The sequence below is a fragment of the Zophobas morio genome, unplaced genomic scaffold (genome assembly GCF_036711695.1).
Source record: "Zophobas morio isolate AGI-343-1 ecotype UQ-CSIRO unplaced genomic scaffold, CSIRO_AGI_Zmor_V1 ptg000030l, whole genome shotgun sequence".
NCBI classification, from domain to species: domain Eukaryota; kingdom Metazoa; phylum Arthropoda; class Insecta; order Coleoptera; family Tenebrionidae; genus Zophobas; species Zophobas morio.
Genome location: NW_026972135.1, coordinates 7,220,643 through 7,237,225, shown reverse-complemented (window position 1 = coordinate 7,237,225; position 16,583 = coordinate 7,220,643). Strand labels below are relative to the sequence as shown.

Below are 16,583 nucleotides of genomic sequence, written 5' to 3'. Positions count from 1 at the left end.
AAACCATAATCAATATAACAAATAAGTGTGACCTTTTGAATCAAAACCGAAAACGAATTAATGGATTCTAACGAAAATAGCGACGGTCTTATGAATTAAATTTTATACTATTTTATTATTATTGCAATAATACACGAAGTGTCCAAATAATTTGAAAAATTGTTATCAATACATACGTTACATAAAATAAGGTTTAGATATGCCGCGTACGACACTGAAACATGCCATGAGAATCACCTTTAAAAAATAATTGGTAATTAATATAATTTTAGAGCACTCATCTCTTAGAAAACTCGTCTGACGACTCGTTTTCTAATTTTGGGATGTAATAGAGAAATAATAATGACAAGGAGCGGACTCACCGATTATTCCAAATTATCTCGAGAACCGATTACTAATAAGTAATAACTAATAAGTGATAGCTACACCCCTCAACACCCTTTCAACTTTTGCCGCTTGTTTCGCACAACATTTTATCTATTTCCCCGTTCGCGTTTATTTTCCGACTAAATTATCCACCAACACCTTTTTAGTAAATGTATCACAAGATCACGGCATGGGATGTGGGTGCCCATCAATCAGTCAACCCCGATTAGGTATGGCCAATTGAGTTGACGGATTTGTAGTGGTTCCAGCAAACTGTTACCTGCTCCACTCGTCGTTTTATGATAAGACATTTCTAACGGTGCCAAAAATGCGGGAAAACTTAGAAGGACTCCTTCAAATTAATGCTGAGAAATTTAACAACACTTATTTAATGATTTCAGAACATTAATAAGTCAATTACATTTATTCATCCACTCCAAAAACTAATCATGTCTGTTGAAAACAACGCTTTTGGTTCATTTTTTTTTAGATGTTATGTATACGAAAATAAATTCCAACAAATTACTTAAATCTGTTTTACTTTCACAAACTGAAACAAGGACTGTAAAATGAGTGAAATAAATAATTGTTGTTTGAAATATATGCGACGCAATTAATAGCCCTTAACCTATTACATAATAAAAGCGAAATACTCGATCAAACTTGAACGATCCACAAATACCCTCTTTGGTTTAGTGCGAAATTAATTAAAATAAACAAAATACCATTTACCTCCGTCTTGTAACACATAACAACTTCGTAGATACATAGGTATATTTATTACACGTACTTTCGTACTTTCACAACAGAAAATCTTGTGAAAATGATTAGCAATGAAGCTTTAGAGAACACTTTGACAGCTTAAATGGCTTAAACCGAATTTGATGAGTCTATCTACATTTTCTACATCTTCGTAACTATTCACTAACACTGTCTGAACTTTGTAGTACAAGCAAATGGGCCACTTGTATTGTAATATTGTTAGTTGAAAAATATACAAGTGGTTGGATATGCAACCAACAATTACAATTAGCACACAAATCAGTATGTTCTAAGTCCTAATAAGATCTGGTCACATCTGGTTTTAGTACCCGTGATGTCAGAAATTTTGTCTGGATTTTATTAGAAAAATTATCTCTGAAAGTACTGGACTGATTGTTGTTACATTTTACATACATTTTAAACGCATACCAAAACATCCCCGTCAAGCATTTGATCTTATCTCAAAATTTTGCAAAATAAATTCCGCTTAAATTAGTTTTTAACTTAAGTGTCTAGATTTTTGGAAACATGTAAAATAATATTTTACAATTTAACTTACAACCCAAAAAAACCGACTGCTCTGAAATTTTGCACATGTTTTAAAATCATCATAAACATCGCTAATCATTTTTTTGTTTATCCCTTTCAAAATCTTCACGACGTCATTTCAATTTTTTTTTAATAGTATGGACTTAGGATTGTGGTTTATGACTGCATTCGTGTTTGTTACAGTTATAATTCTAATATTTTAATATTTTAACACTATGTAAAAAAATTGAAGATGCTGTTTGAAAAATTTAAAACATTAATGAAGACAATTATAATTAATTAATTATATATATTATGTAGTGAGTGACTATTTTGGTTCGTGACAGTTCTCATGACATTTTCTGTGGTCACACTTGCGAGTCCAAATCAGAACTTTGATAGGAGAATAACTCACGTCAAAATTAACCACTGATAATTGACATGCTACCATTTTTGCTGCCAATATTTCAGAATTGCCAACACAAAAATTTGTTTCAACCAACAATCACCTTGTGTTGTTAAATAGCCTGCAATTTTTAAAAATAGCTTTAATAGCTGAATATTTATGTGGTTAAAAATCTGGATTTTCAGTCGTAATTTATCCAAGCAGATTGATCTGGTAAAAATCCTTTAGCAGAAGATGAATTAAGTTATATTATATAGCTTATTCTATAGACGACATAACCCTTCAAATTTTAATTTTTCTTTTAAATATTTGACTATACCGGGTGTCTGGAAAATGGTGGATTAACTCTTCAGCACTTGATGTATATTTCGGAGTCCCAAAAAAATTAAAAAAATTCTTTATGATGTAGATTATGTATGAAAAGTAAAATTGGCAACACTGCACGCACCTAATGTGTGAATACCTCCGGGTTCCTTTCTGATTTCTTAGTATCCTTATGACTGAAATCCACCTTTTATTTTTTAATCGTTGTGTACTATTATCAGTAAAACAAGCTGTTATTTTTCATTAATAAATAAACCAAAAAAAAAATGTAATAAGACATTTATATATTATAAACAAGAACAAAACTAATAAAAGAAAAATCCATTAAAACATAACCAACTAAACACTAGAGAAGATGTTCTAAATTCCTGCCTTGTACATATATTATATAAGTAAACTCGTAATGTTTCCAAACTTTGATATTTTTTTGTAAATGTTAGTCATCAGTAAGTACTTGCTAAGATAAGACTGATTTTGGCAAATGCCATATCCTCTAAGAAACGAGAGGGTGGGTGGGTGGGGCTAGTAACTGCTAATAAGATAAGACTGATTTTAGCAAATGACGTATCCTCTAAGAAATTTAATTAAATTATTATAAGAAAAGACATTAGAGACTCCAAAGTACTGTAAATTTTTTTCTAAACAGGAATATCTACAACCTCAAGATTGTTTTAAACTTTTCAAAAAAAATCTCCATGGGCTCCCAAAATAAAAAAGTCTCCCGAATTAAAAAAAAAACACTGCGGCACTGAAAACTTTTTCAAATTCATAAAAAATAAAACACTAAAAGCTCAAAAAATTTGTTCAAGTTCATCCAGCAACGAAACGCCAGATCCCTTCGATTTTGGCTGATTTGTACATTCGCAAACATTGTTGTCAAATGGAATTTTATCAAATTACTACAAAAACAACACAACCATATCTTTGTACATTTTAAGTGGATTTTCCAGACACCTGGTGTTTTATTTCATGTTTTTACACATAGTTTTCTCTGTTTTCATTTTATAATATGTATCATAAAAATCTTAATAATTTTTCAGAATAAATATGACAACAGTGGCTAATGTTTCACCATTTTTAAGTTATCTGTCTAAAGCGATACCTATTTTGTTTTTAAACGTGAAAGTTAAAATTTGATTTATTATTACAATATTGTCAAAAATAAAAAAAAACAATTCTATTATATACAATACAAAATTTTTAAAATTGAAACGTTTTGTCTGTGTCAACAGAATTTTCATTTTCTTCGGTTTATTCACAGTCCTCGAGGACTGTGAATAAACCGAAGAAAATCATTATCATGATCATTATCAGTCTCGACTTATAAAAATATTTCTTGTGTTTCTGGATCATTTGCCAATAGCTTTACATCATTGTGCTTATCAGTTTCCTTTGATTACTTTTTTCTTTATTGCTATTAATCAGTTTTAAATGAGCCTGGATTGCTACAAGATTTGCCATTTTCTTATTAGATTCCATCTCCATTGGCGGCAAATTTGAAAAAAAGCTTTACGGCTATTTTAATAAAGAGCCTCGGATATTTCACCTGATCTTTTGTGGCTATTTACTATGTACTATCAATACTACTCTCGTAGTATAGTAGCATAAGCTCGAAAAAAGTGCTCTTAGGCCATGAAATTTATTTTTTAAATAACTCTGTTTAGTTTGACAGTTATGGCAGGGCTATGAAAGTCTCAGCTGATTCCATAAGAAATACATGGGGAGCTTACGGAACGACATAAAGAGGTCACTAGCGTCACTAAAGGTGCTCCGACCTTGAAGAACATAGTTTCTTTTTCATTTTAAGGTTTTCGGTGAACGTTTTGTCTGGTTTTGTCAACAAGAAATGTCATTTTAATTACGGAATCATACGGGATGTTGGGTTATGGAGTTAAAAACAAACGTAAAATTTATTTTAACAAAGTAATAGATACTTACGATACATGTAAAAAGTACTAGAAAATTCCAGGCTAAAAAGGTCAACAAACTGCAGGTTAAACGAAATAGTTTAATTTTCGATGTGTGCGTGTTTGAGCCGTCCAAGATTTATTTTTAAATTTTAATGTGTAAAAAATTCTAACTAATAAAAACTGAAACTAGGTAATCAAGAGGAAAGTCTTTGCAGGGGTGGTGGAATGGTATTTTTGTATGGTTCGTTTTTTAGCCGCAAACCAGTTAACGACTACGGTGCATAAATTGGGAAAACTGACAAAATGTATTACCCATCGGAGTATAAACTGCAAAATGTTTAGGTGGTATCATTAAATCGCTAAAAATCACATCTTCATTGAAGACTTTAAAATGTCACACAATTAAAACAGGATGTACCACTTCGTAAGAATGTGCAAAGTTCACAACAAACTTCGCAGAAGTGGTGGTGTAAGAATTTTCGTATTAATGAGTATCCACAAACATACCATAAACAGTTGTGTTCTTTCAAGGTGAGTTTCCGGTAACTCACATCACTTAATGATTGTTGAAGAGGCTGGAATACAGGGGAGATGTGTTGTGGAAGTTTGTTTAAAAGAACACCTTAGCAAATTTTCCATTTCGAATAAAATAGTGTTTCACAGTTGGTTCTTGCACTCGTATCGAAATAATCTGTAGTAAATAGTTTCCGAAACACACTTTGGAATTGTATTGGTGTGGGATTTATACAATTCCCAAATTGACGTCTCACAGAGACAAACAAATATGTCGAGGGTATTTTATGAATATGTCAAACAATACTGATTTAGCTGCAGCAACCTTTTAGTGAAAATTGTAAACAAATTGTATTCTGTGAAAACTTAAAAATAATAAGCAAAATGTTTATGTTCCTGAAGTTGTTTTTTATTTTTTTGTGAGTGATTTAAAAATATTAAGAGTGAAATAAAAATTTTGCAATTCACTTGTGGATAACAACTTATTTGTCAGACTTGTTAAGGATTTAATAAACGCAGTTTAAAACGTCAAAATTGAATAAAAATGTTTTGCTTGAATACATTAATAATTTATAAGAAAGAAAAAAATGGCCAATGTCACTAGTATATGCCACCCATTTTTATTTTTGTGTACAATTATTAGTATTATATGAATCACATACGAATGCTACGAAATATTTGAATCTTCGTGTTTCCCGGGAACGGGCTCCCAAGGTCACACCCGTTCCGCAAATATTGCTGAAGTTTCGTTACTGATCTACTGTGGTTATGGTGTCAAACAAAATGTCAAAAGCTGCGATGCCAACATCATTATTTCAAAAATAAATTTCATGGCACCTTTGAGGTTTTTTTTTCGATCATACTGTGTTATAGAAGTGATAAATTATTACTTCTTGAGCATATTTATTCTATTTATTTAAGCTAACGCAAATGACGTTTCCGCGTTCTCAAAACGGCGCCAAACTTTCAAACTCCGCCACATTTTTTAATTCAAACCGCGCTTCCTTTTCCCGCCACTGGTGTCGCTGGCGCATCGGCGTCGTCAGCTGTCATTCAAAAACTGACATTTATGTAAATAATCATCAATAAACTAGAAAATAATTAATGTTTTTATAAACAGAAACCCACAATGGCAGGTTATAAACGCGTAAATTTTTACGAGCTATGCAGACTATGCGCCACGAACCAACAAAAAGACAAAACTCACATATTCCAAGAAGAGGGACGCAAAATTCAACTACAAAACAAAATCCAAAGTTGTTTATCTTTAACAGTAAGTACACCCCTGTGTGCGTTCAGATGAAAACAGCCCCAATTGCAGGTTTGCGAAAACGATTTCCTGCCCAAAGTCGTGTGTTCCAAATGTCTTCGTACCTTAGAAGTGTGTTACTCGTTCCGACAAGAGTGCGTCAGTTCGGAGAGCATGTTGTCGAGTTATTTTAAGAACTTTAGGTATACGGAGGATTTTAAGAAGAGTGGAAAAGTATGAGTCGTTTACTGCGGTAATCACGCACTCAAGTGATCAATTTTAGGTTTATATCAAAGACACGACGAGTAAGTGTACGGTACCTCAATATCAGCAAACGGAAGCAACAACGGCGGCCTCGAGTAGTGTAATTAACACGAACACTTTTGCGACGGTTAACGAAGTCAAACCCATGGAACATGTCCCTTTTTATACGTTACAGTTACCGGCGATAGTCACCAACCAACCCATTGACAACAAAGTAGTCAAAACGGAGAAGATTTTACAGAACGCGAACCAGCTGCAGGGACAGGTTGGCTATAACCTCAACACGATCAACTTGGCGGCGATTAAAGCCATCCCGAAAGTGGGCTCGAACGAAGGTTTGAGCAACGTCGTGGTGAACGCGAACGGTGAAGTGATAAACATCGCCCAGTTGGTGGATTTCGAGTCGCTCATCAACCAAGCGAATTTACAAAAAGTGAAAAGTACAAAACCCCAGAAGAAGGACAAAGAAGATCCTATTATTAAAATAGACTTAACGAATAGCGAAGTTGAGACTAATTACGATACGGGTCAAAGTAAATTTGACAAAATCCAAAAAAACAATCAGAACAAGTTTGCTTACGCAATCAAAGTCGAGGAAAAAATAAACCCCAGCGTTATTTTTAATAATCTACAAGAGTTTAATCAAAACGGTTTCAACGGGTATAGTAATAATATATACCCGACGAATTTATTGAACGGGAACACTAGCAACGTAGTCGCCACCCCCAACATCATTTGTAATTCCACAGTAGAACCCTCAACTGTAAATTTAAACGTTTTGAACCAAGACCTGAACCAACAACAAACACAAAATTTCCCTAGAAGCCTACCAACCAACAACTTTCCAACCAACATAGTGACGAGTCAGCCGAAAATCGCCCCTCCAGCCGACGACTTACAGAACTCTCAGGTCAACAATCAAATCATAAAAACGCACGTGTGTGAGATCTGTCAGAAGAGCTTCAAGCGGAGAGAACACTTGTACCAGCACGTGAAACTCCATACGGGGTTTCGGCCGTACACGTGTGAGAACTGCAATAAGAGTTTCATGAGGAAGGAGCACCTGTTGAGACACATGACCTCGCACAGTGGTCAGAAAAACTTCACCTGTAATATTTGCGATAAGAGTTTTTCGAGGAACGATAATTTGTTGAAGCATAAAAAGACTCACGATAAGCAGGCTAGTTATACTTGTGATATATGTCAGAAACAGTTTGTAATGAAACATTATTATTTGGCGCACAAATTGACGCATGACAGTGATCGGTGCAGCTTGGCTAATGTCTGGAATGCACTCAAAACGTAGGTTTATGTATTCGGCGAGCTTTGACTTGTGTAATCTCATGATATGGTACAAAGTTAGTATTAATTTTTATTTATTTATTTATTAGGGAGAGTGCGTACGACCAAACCAAAAATTTTGAAATTGGAAATGCTAGTCTTTTATTTATTTTTGATGTAAGTTTTGTAAATACGTTTGAGTTGATGTGTTTTGTTTAATAAACTAGACTGATGAAGCGAGGGGTGTTTTTCTGGGGGGGATAATCAGTGTTTTTGAGTTCCAGATGTCACTGATAAAAATTTTAGTGCTTTAACTTGTATTGTGGGTTGCCTATACAAAATCTACTTATGGAAGCATTATAAACAAAAAAGTGTATGGTTAAAATTTCAAATTTCTTGGAACAATAATGCCGCATAATTTTTTAAATTAAACATAAAGAGAAGTTCTGCAAACAAGCGATGTCGAAGACGTAGGGTGTAGCTTAATTATTTTTTATTAAACGTGATTGTCACTGACACAAATTCAGGTTAAACTGATTAAACTGCACCCTACGTCTTTCACATCTTTTGTTTACAGATGTTTTCCGTATGTCGAGTCTGTCTAAAAAATCATACGGTATTTAATAAAATTACCACCAGCCAGTGGATAAAGGATGAACAGACGACAGACAAACGGAAACGGGACCTACTTTTTCTCATTCTAGGAGCAATGAAGTGTCGACAAAACATGAACTTTGTTATTTGGCAATTGGGTCTAGAATATCTAGAATAGCTGGTTTTGGTTTATTGGTTTTTCGAAGTTGATTAAGGGCCGAATTCTGTATCTTAACCTTTTAATAAGGGATCCGTTTGTTAAAGGCATTACCGTAAAGGAAATGTGAAAGTGAATCCTTGTGCAAAATGTAAAGGAACGAACGGATGTTTTTACTACGATAGTATACGCTTTTAAAAAAGGAACGCTTGCGTTTATCATTGTGTCAAGAGAGACGGAATCTATTGTACATAACCTCAAATTTTCACAATATCGCTATGGTTGGTGTGACGGGCTGGGGAGATTTTTAAACTTAAATTTTGTTAATTTATGAGATATGAAATTCTTGTCGTGGTCTTTGTGCTTGACATATAGTAAAAGTATTATTTATTTGCTCGTATGTTGGTTCGTGATGATGGTAACACATTAAAAACTTAAAAAAAAATAATAAACACTTTATGAAATCATGTACATTTTTGGAGATATCAGCACTGGCCCCTTATGTACCAACACACTGGAGTGGCAACTGGTCAGGGGAGTCTGGCGTTTAATGGATTTTTTGGTCTTTTTTATAAGTAAAGACTCCTCCAAAGGAATTGTTTTTGCAAAGTTGTTTATTAGAGTTACCAGTCTATTTGGAGCATCGTAAAAGTATTTGTATTTCCACCAAATTGGGCTTAATTAACTTTAATATGACGATTTTTAGTGGTTTTTGCTATTCTTAACAAATTTAGACCATGAAATTATAAAACTGGAAGGAGACATGATTGTTCTGATTCATATATACCTTTATTGTAATTCCTCTAGGATAAATAATCATAGATTCTCCATTTCTTCCCTTTTATTTAGAAACGGTCACCACATAAAGCTAATGAAACTGACAGATAATTTGCATAAAGTGACTGACACATATGACCATACGTTGCACAAGGGAAACTATAAAGGACTTCACCTTTATGCAACGGATCTATAAGGGTCCTATCTTTATATAAAGGACAATCCTTTTACCAAAGTGCCTTTATACTTTACAGAATTCGGCCCTAAAAAACAGTGATTCAAGATTCAACGAAAAAATACTGTGTTTTGATATAAATTATTTTGTATTATTTTTTATTTTATTATACCGGAATAGTGGGTGACTATTAATGGTTGTAATTTTTTTGTCTAACTGGCAACGAAAAATTGAAAAATTTCTCACTGAAAAAAAGGTTATAAAATCAGAACATTACAAAACCGAAAAATTGAAAAAATAAAAAGATAAAATCCCCAAACCAAAAATTGTAACATCCAACTTTTCGATTTTTGAGTTTCTTAATTTTTATTATTTCGATTTTTCAGTTATTCGTTTCTTCAATTTTTCAAGTTTTTTTTAGATTTTTCAAAGTTTTTATTTTGAACTTTTCCTTTTTTCATTTTTGATTTTTCAGTATTATTATTTTTATAAAATCGGCACATTAAAAAGTCGAAAAAATGTAAAAAAGAAAATAAAAAAGAGGAAACGAAAAATTGATAATCGAAAATTTGAAGAATGAAAAATTGAAAAAGCGAAAAATCGGGAAACTTAAAAATCGAAAAAAAAAAATCAATCGAAAAATTGGAAAACCCAAAAATTATAAAGTCGAAAAATTGTTAAGACTGAAAGTTCGAACAATTGAAAAATTAAATATCGAAAAATTGAAAATCCAATAAATGAAAAAGTTTTAAAATCTAGTAAATGAAAAATGGAAACATTCTAAACTGGTACAATTGAAAATCAAAAAATTGAAGAAATAGAGAAAGTAAAAGACGCAAACGAAAATTTGAAGAAATGTAAAACTGAAGAAACGAAAATTTGAAAATTACAAATAGAAAAAACGAAAAGTCGAATACATAAAAAAAATTTTTGAAAAATGAAAAAATTCTAAAATCCTAAAATTGAAACAATGAAATTGCAAACAGAAAAATTGCAAAATCAAAAAATTGAAACATTCAAAAGTTGGAAAATCGAAAAACTGAAAAATTTAAGAATGGAAATGCATTACGTAAAATTAAAAAAGAAAGAAATGAAAAACTGAAAATCCAAAAATTGAAGAAACAAATAATTGAAAATATCGAAAAATTTAAAAAATAGTAACTGAAAAATGGAAAAATTCTAAAATGGTGCAATTGAAAAATCAAAAAATTTAAGAAATAAAGAAAATAAAAGACGTGAACGTAAATTGCAATCGAAAATTTGAAGAACTGTAAAACTGAAGAAACGAAAATTTGAAAATTAAAAATAGAAAATTGAAAAGTCGAATACATGAAAAAAATATTTCAAAAATAGAAAAATTCTAAAATCCGAAAATTGAAACGGTGAAATTGCAAACAGAAAAATTGCAAAATTAAAAAACTGAAACATCCAAAAGTTGGAAAATCGAAAAACTGAAAAATTTAAAAATGGAAATGGATTACGTAAAATTAAAAAAGAAAGAAATGAAAAACTAAAAATCCAAAAATTGAAGAAACAAATAATTGAAAATATCGAAAAATTTTAAAAATAGTAACTGAAAAATGGAAAAATTCTAAAATGGTACAATTGAAAATTCAGAAAATTGAAGAAATAAAGAAAATAAAAGACGTGAACGAAAAATTGCAATCGAAAATTTGAAGAAATGTAAAACTGAAAAAACGAAAATTTGAAAATTAAAAATTGAAAATTGAAAAGTCAAATACATGAAAAAAATATTTCAAAAATGGAAAAATTCTAAAATCGGAAAATTGAAACGGTGAAATTGCAAACAGAAAAATTGCGAAATTTAAAAATTGAAACATCCAAAAGTTGGAAAATCGAAAAACTGAAAAATTTAAAAATGGAAATGCATTACGTAAAATTAAAAAAGAAAGAAATGAAAAACTGAAAATCCAAAAATTGAAGAAACAAATAATTGAAAATATCGAAAAATTTAAAAAATAAAAATCGGAAAAAATCGAAAAATTGAAACATCGAATAAATGAAAAAGTTTTAAAATCTAGTAACTGAAAAATAGAAAAATTCTAAAATGGTGCAATTGAAAAATCAAAAAATTGAAGAAATAAAGAAAATAAAAGACGTGAACGAAAAATTGCAATCGAAAATTTAAAGAACTGTGAAAATAAAGAAACGAAAATTTTAAATTTACAAATAGAAAAATCGAAAAGTCGAATACATGAAAAAAAATATTTGAAAAATGGAAAAATTCTAAAATCGTAAAATTGAAACGGTGAAATTGCAAACAGAAAAATTGCAAAATTAAAAACTGAAACATCCAAAAGTTGGAAAATCGAAAAACTGAAAAATTTAAAAATGGAAATGCATTACGTAAAATTAAAAAAGAATGAAATGAAAAACTGAAAATCCAAAAATTGAAGAAACAAATAATTGAAAATATCGAAAAATTTAAAAAATAGTAACTGAAAAATGGAAAAATTCTAAAATGGTACAATTGAAAAATCAGAAAATTGAAGAAATATGAAACTGAAGAAACGAAAATTTGAAAATTACAAACAGAAAAATCGAAAAGTCGAATACATGAAAAAAATATTGGAAAAATGGAAAAATTCTAAAATCCTAAAATTGAAACAATGAAATTCCAAACAGAAAAAATGCAAAATTTAAAAATTGAAACATCCAAAAGTTGGAAAACTGAAAAATTTAAAAATGGAAATGCATTTCGTAAAATTAAACAAGAAAGAAATGAAAAACAGATAATCCAAAAATTGTAGGAACAAATAATTGAAAATATCGAAAAATTTTAAAAATAAAAATCGGAAAAAATCGAAAAATTGAAAAATCAAACAAATGAAAAATTTGTAAGTTTAATAACTGAAAAATGGAAAAATTCTAAAATCCTAAAATTGAAACAATGAAATTCCAAACAGAAAAAATGCAAAATTTAAAAATTGAAACATCCAAAATTTGGAAAACTGAAAAATTTAAAAATGGAAATGCATTTCGTAAAATTAAACAAGAAAGAAATGAAAAACAGATAATCCAAAAATTGTAGCAACAAATAATTGAAAATATCGAAAAATTTTAAAAATAAAAATCGGAAAATATCGAAAAATTGAAAAATCAAACAAATGAAAAATTTGTAAGTTTAATAACTGAAAAATGGAAAAATTCTAAAATGGTACAATTGAAAATTTGAAGAAATGTAAAACTGAAGAAACGAAAATTTGAAAATTACAAATAGAAAATTGAGAAGTCGAATGAAAAATGAAAAATATATTTGAAAAATGGAAAAATTCTACAATCCTAAAATTGAAACAATGAAATTCCAAACAGAAAAATTGCAAAATCTAAAAATTTAAACATCCAAAAGTTGGAAAATCGAAAAACTGAAAAATTTAAAAATGGAAATGCATTTCGTAAAATTAAACAAAAAGAAATGAAAAACAGATAATCCAAAAATTGAAGAAACAAATAATTGAAAATATCGAAAAATTTAAAAATGGAAATGCATTACGTAAAATTAAAAAAGAAAGAAATGAAAAACAGATAATCCAAAAATTATAGAAATAAGTAATTGAAAATATCGAAAAATTTAAAAATAAAAATGGGAAAAAAATCGAAAAATTGAAAAAGGAACTGAAAAATGGAAAAACTCTAAAATGGCAAAACTGAAAAATCAAAAAATTGAAGAAATAAAGAAAATAAAAGACGTGAACGAAAAACTGCAATCGAAAATTTGAAGAAATGTGAAACTGAAGAAACGAAAATTTGAAAATTTCAAATAGAAAAATCAAAAAGTCGAATACATGAAAAAAATATTTGAAAAATGGAAAAATTCTAAAATTCTAAAATTGAAACAATGAAATTGCAAACAGAAAAATTGCAAAATCTATAAATTGAAACATCCAAAAGTTGGAAAATCAAAAAAGTGAAAAATTTAAAAATGAAAATACATTTCGTAAAATTAAACAAGAAAGAAATGAAAAACAGATAATCCAAAAATTGTAGGAACAAATAATTGAAAATATCGAAACATTTTACAAATAAAAATCGGAAAAAATCGAAAAAATGAAAAAGTTTTAAAATCTAGTAACTCAAAAATGGAAAAATTCTAAAATGGTGCAATTGAAAAATCAAAAAATTTAAGAAATAAAGAAAATAAAAGATGTGAACCAAAAATTGCAATCGAAAATTTGAAGAAATGTGAAATTGAAGAAACGAAAATTTGAAAATCACAAATAGAAAATTGAGAAGTCGAATACATGAAAAAAATATTTGAAAAATGGAAAAATTCTACAATCCTAAAATTGAAACAATGAAATTCCAAACAGAAAAATTGCAAAATCTAAAAATTGAAACATCCAAAAGTTGGAAAATCGAAAAACTGAAAAATTTAAAAATGGAAATGCATTTCGTAAAATTAAACAAGAAAGAAATGAAAAACAGATAATCCAAAAATTGTAGAAATAAGTAATTGAAAATATCGAAAAATTTAAAAATAAAAATGGGAAAAAAAATCGAAAAATTGAAAAAGTAACTGAAAAATGGAAAAACTCTAAATGGCAAAACTGAAAAATCAAAAAATTGAAGAAATAAAGAAAATAAAAGACGAGGAGAAAATAAACCCCAGCGTTATTTTTAATAATCTACAAGAGTTTAATCAAAACGGTTTCAACGGGTATAGTAATAATATATACCCGACGAATTTATTGAACGGGAACACTAGCAACGTAGTCGCCACCCCCAACATCATTTGTAATTCCACAGTAGAACCCTCAACTGTAAATTTAAACGTTTTGAACCAAGACCTGAACCAACAACAAACACAAAATTTCCCTAGAAGCCTACCAACCAACAACTTTCCAACCAACATAGTGACGAGTCAGCCGAAAATCGCCCCTCCAGCCGACGACTTACAGAACTCTCAAGTCAACAATCAAATCATAAAAACGCACGTGTATGAGATCTGTCAGAAGAGCTTCAAGCGGAGAGAACACTTGTACCAGCACGTGAAACTCCATACGGGGTTTCGGCCGTACACGTGTGAGAACTGCAATAAGAGTTTCATGAGGAAGGAGCACCTGTTGAGACACATGACCTCGCACAGTGGTCAGAAAAACTTCACCTGTAATATTTGCGATAAGAGTTTTTCGAGGAACGATAATTTGTTGAAGCATAAAAAGACTCACGATAAGCAGGCTAGTTATACAGGGTCATTATAAAATATTGTAGTCGAAGAAGGCCATGATTTTGGTGACATTTTGTGCCGCCTTTTTCAGTTTTGTGGAAAGGATTACACTAATATTGGAATTTTTATTTTTAGCGCCACATTAGTTGACATTAGCGGCTGCACTGTTTCAACGCTTCATCAAATTCTGTCAGATGTCAATAATTTTTTCGTTTGTACTGCTACGTTTTCCCTCACTTTGTGCGTTAATTGACTTGTCTTGTTTTCATTTTTGCTGTCTTCCTCTTTGTTAGAACTTTAATAAGTGTCTCAAAAAACAGTTTTTATCAAAACTACAGATCATTGTGGAATAATCTCAGGTAATGAACAGAGAGGAATAACTATGGTCAGTGTTACAAATGATTTTTTTAGTCCTTTGGCGCAATCATCATGCCTATTACCGTAATGGGGTGTTAAATGAGGATGGGGATGGAGTGTACTCTGTGGAGGCGTCTAAAAACGAGTATCTAGTGAAATGTTCTGTTGTCATTGATGAAGAATCTTTGAAGACGCTATATGGCGAATTATGGCCAGATTTAACGACACTGGTAGCATTTCTAAGTGAAAACCGACGGGGAGACCTCAAGTTAGTGAAGACGTTGTTGAAGATTTAAGGATGAGAATGGAACAAAGTCCGAATAAAGCTTTGTCAAAAATCTTTACTGTCCGGAGTACCATACAGCCCATGTCAGAAAATCGTAAAAGAGAAGTTACATATGCATCCATACAAGATTTTGTTGGTTCAGGAGCTGCAACCAGCTGATTTTCCTTGCCGCGTTGGGTAGTGTAGTTGGTTTCAAGCTGATATGGACGATAACGGGATTCTCGATTTGTCGTTCTTTTCTGATGAAGCCTGGTTTCATCTGTTAGGCTATTATGTCAACTGACAGAACTTCAGAATTTGGTGTATAGAAAATACTCACCTTTTGAAGAAACACCATCACACGCAATGAAGGTTGGTGTGTGGTTAGCAGACGACGATTCATAGGCCTGATACTTTTTCAAGTAAATGAATGTGATCAATAAACAAAATTAGATGCAGAAAGTGTATGTAGGTACTGCAATAAAGTTTTTTATTTTCAGTAACTTTCATTTTTCTTTCGGTGTTAGTTGCATTCTCTTAATTTAAAACTTACTTCAACTTACTGTTTAGTAATAATTGTAATTTTACTATTAGGAAAGTTAAAAATCTTTATTAAACATTCTGTTGTTTCAAGAGATCTCATAATCAGCTACAGAACTCTTAACACTATGCTCCTGAAATTTTATTGGTTTTTTCATCTTTTTTCTTATAGAAATTTTGAAAAATCTTGATATTACGATGGCCATGTGGGCGTGTTTTGGGTAGAACCTCTTTGACATTCCTGTTATGCAGATCTGGCATGTTTCAGATATCTAGAAACTGCAAAGCTGAAGGTAATGTTTGGACATAGCAATTTTCACCTATTGTAGGGATGAAGATCAAGGATTTCAGTTGTGTTTTTTCAAGAGAAAAGCACCGGTCACAAACCATGTCTGCACCAATATTTTGACGATTCCTTACAATTTACAAACAGAACTTTCGCGGGATCACAACTTTGGCAAAATTATTTACTGCAAAAACTCATTAGGTACTCATAGTGTTCGTTAACTGTGATAAGACTTGCTCTGCCATTGTCCATTACGTGATTTTTCACAATTTTTACCTTCAGGGTACCTATAAAAATGTAATTTTTTAAATAATTACCGTGTTCATTGGTTTCGACAAACTTAACCTCACTTTTTGGATTTCATTATTTGAAAAATTATTGCTTCTTTGCAAAACAGACCAGATGATTTATTCTGTTCAACTCCAATCGACTTTCCAAGGTGTAATTCATGACAAAGCCCTTAAACGTTTTTCTGACAATTTACAATTTTTGAAACTGAAATGTATTGCAGTGGCGTTCACAAATGCTCGATAACACTGCAACCCTTAATGCTCTGGCCTGGCGTCTTTTCGTGTCTATTTAAAATGAAATTAAACCGCGAACCGGGCATTTCAATTTTTGACACATCTGACAGATTTGTT

The 16,583-nt window shown here is 30.8% G+C and overlaps 2 protein-coding genes across 2 annotated transcripts; both read left to right on the top strand.

The window, feature by feature from the left end:
* Positions 1-5,847: 5,847 nt before the first annotated feature.
* On the top strand, positions 5,848-7,840 carry LOC135138183 (zinc finger protein 69 homolog). The gene is made up of 3 exons (XM_064068089.1): positions 5,848-6,082; positions 6,131-6,292; positions 6,342-7,840. The coding sequence occupies exons 1-3, from the start codon at positions 5,939-5,941 to the stop codon at positions 7,626-7,628; spliced, it is 1,593 nt and encodes a 530-aa protein (XP_063924159.1). The 5' UTR covers positions 5,848-5,938; the 3' UTR covers positions 7,629-7,840.
* Positions 7,841-13,865: 6,025 nt separating this feature from the next.
* On the top strand, positions 13,866-15,619 carry LOC135137829 (Kruppel-like factor 1). The gene is made up of 2 exons (XM_064067580.1): positions 13,866-14,853; positions 14,906-15,619. The coding sequence occupies exon 1, from the start codon at positions 13,866-13,868 to the stop codon at positions 14,526-14,528; it is 663 nt and encodes a 220-aa protein (XP_063923650.1). The 3' UTR covers positions 14,529-14,853; positions 14,906-15,619.
* The last annotated feature ends 964 nt before the right edge of the window (positions 15,620-16,583 follow it).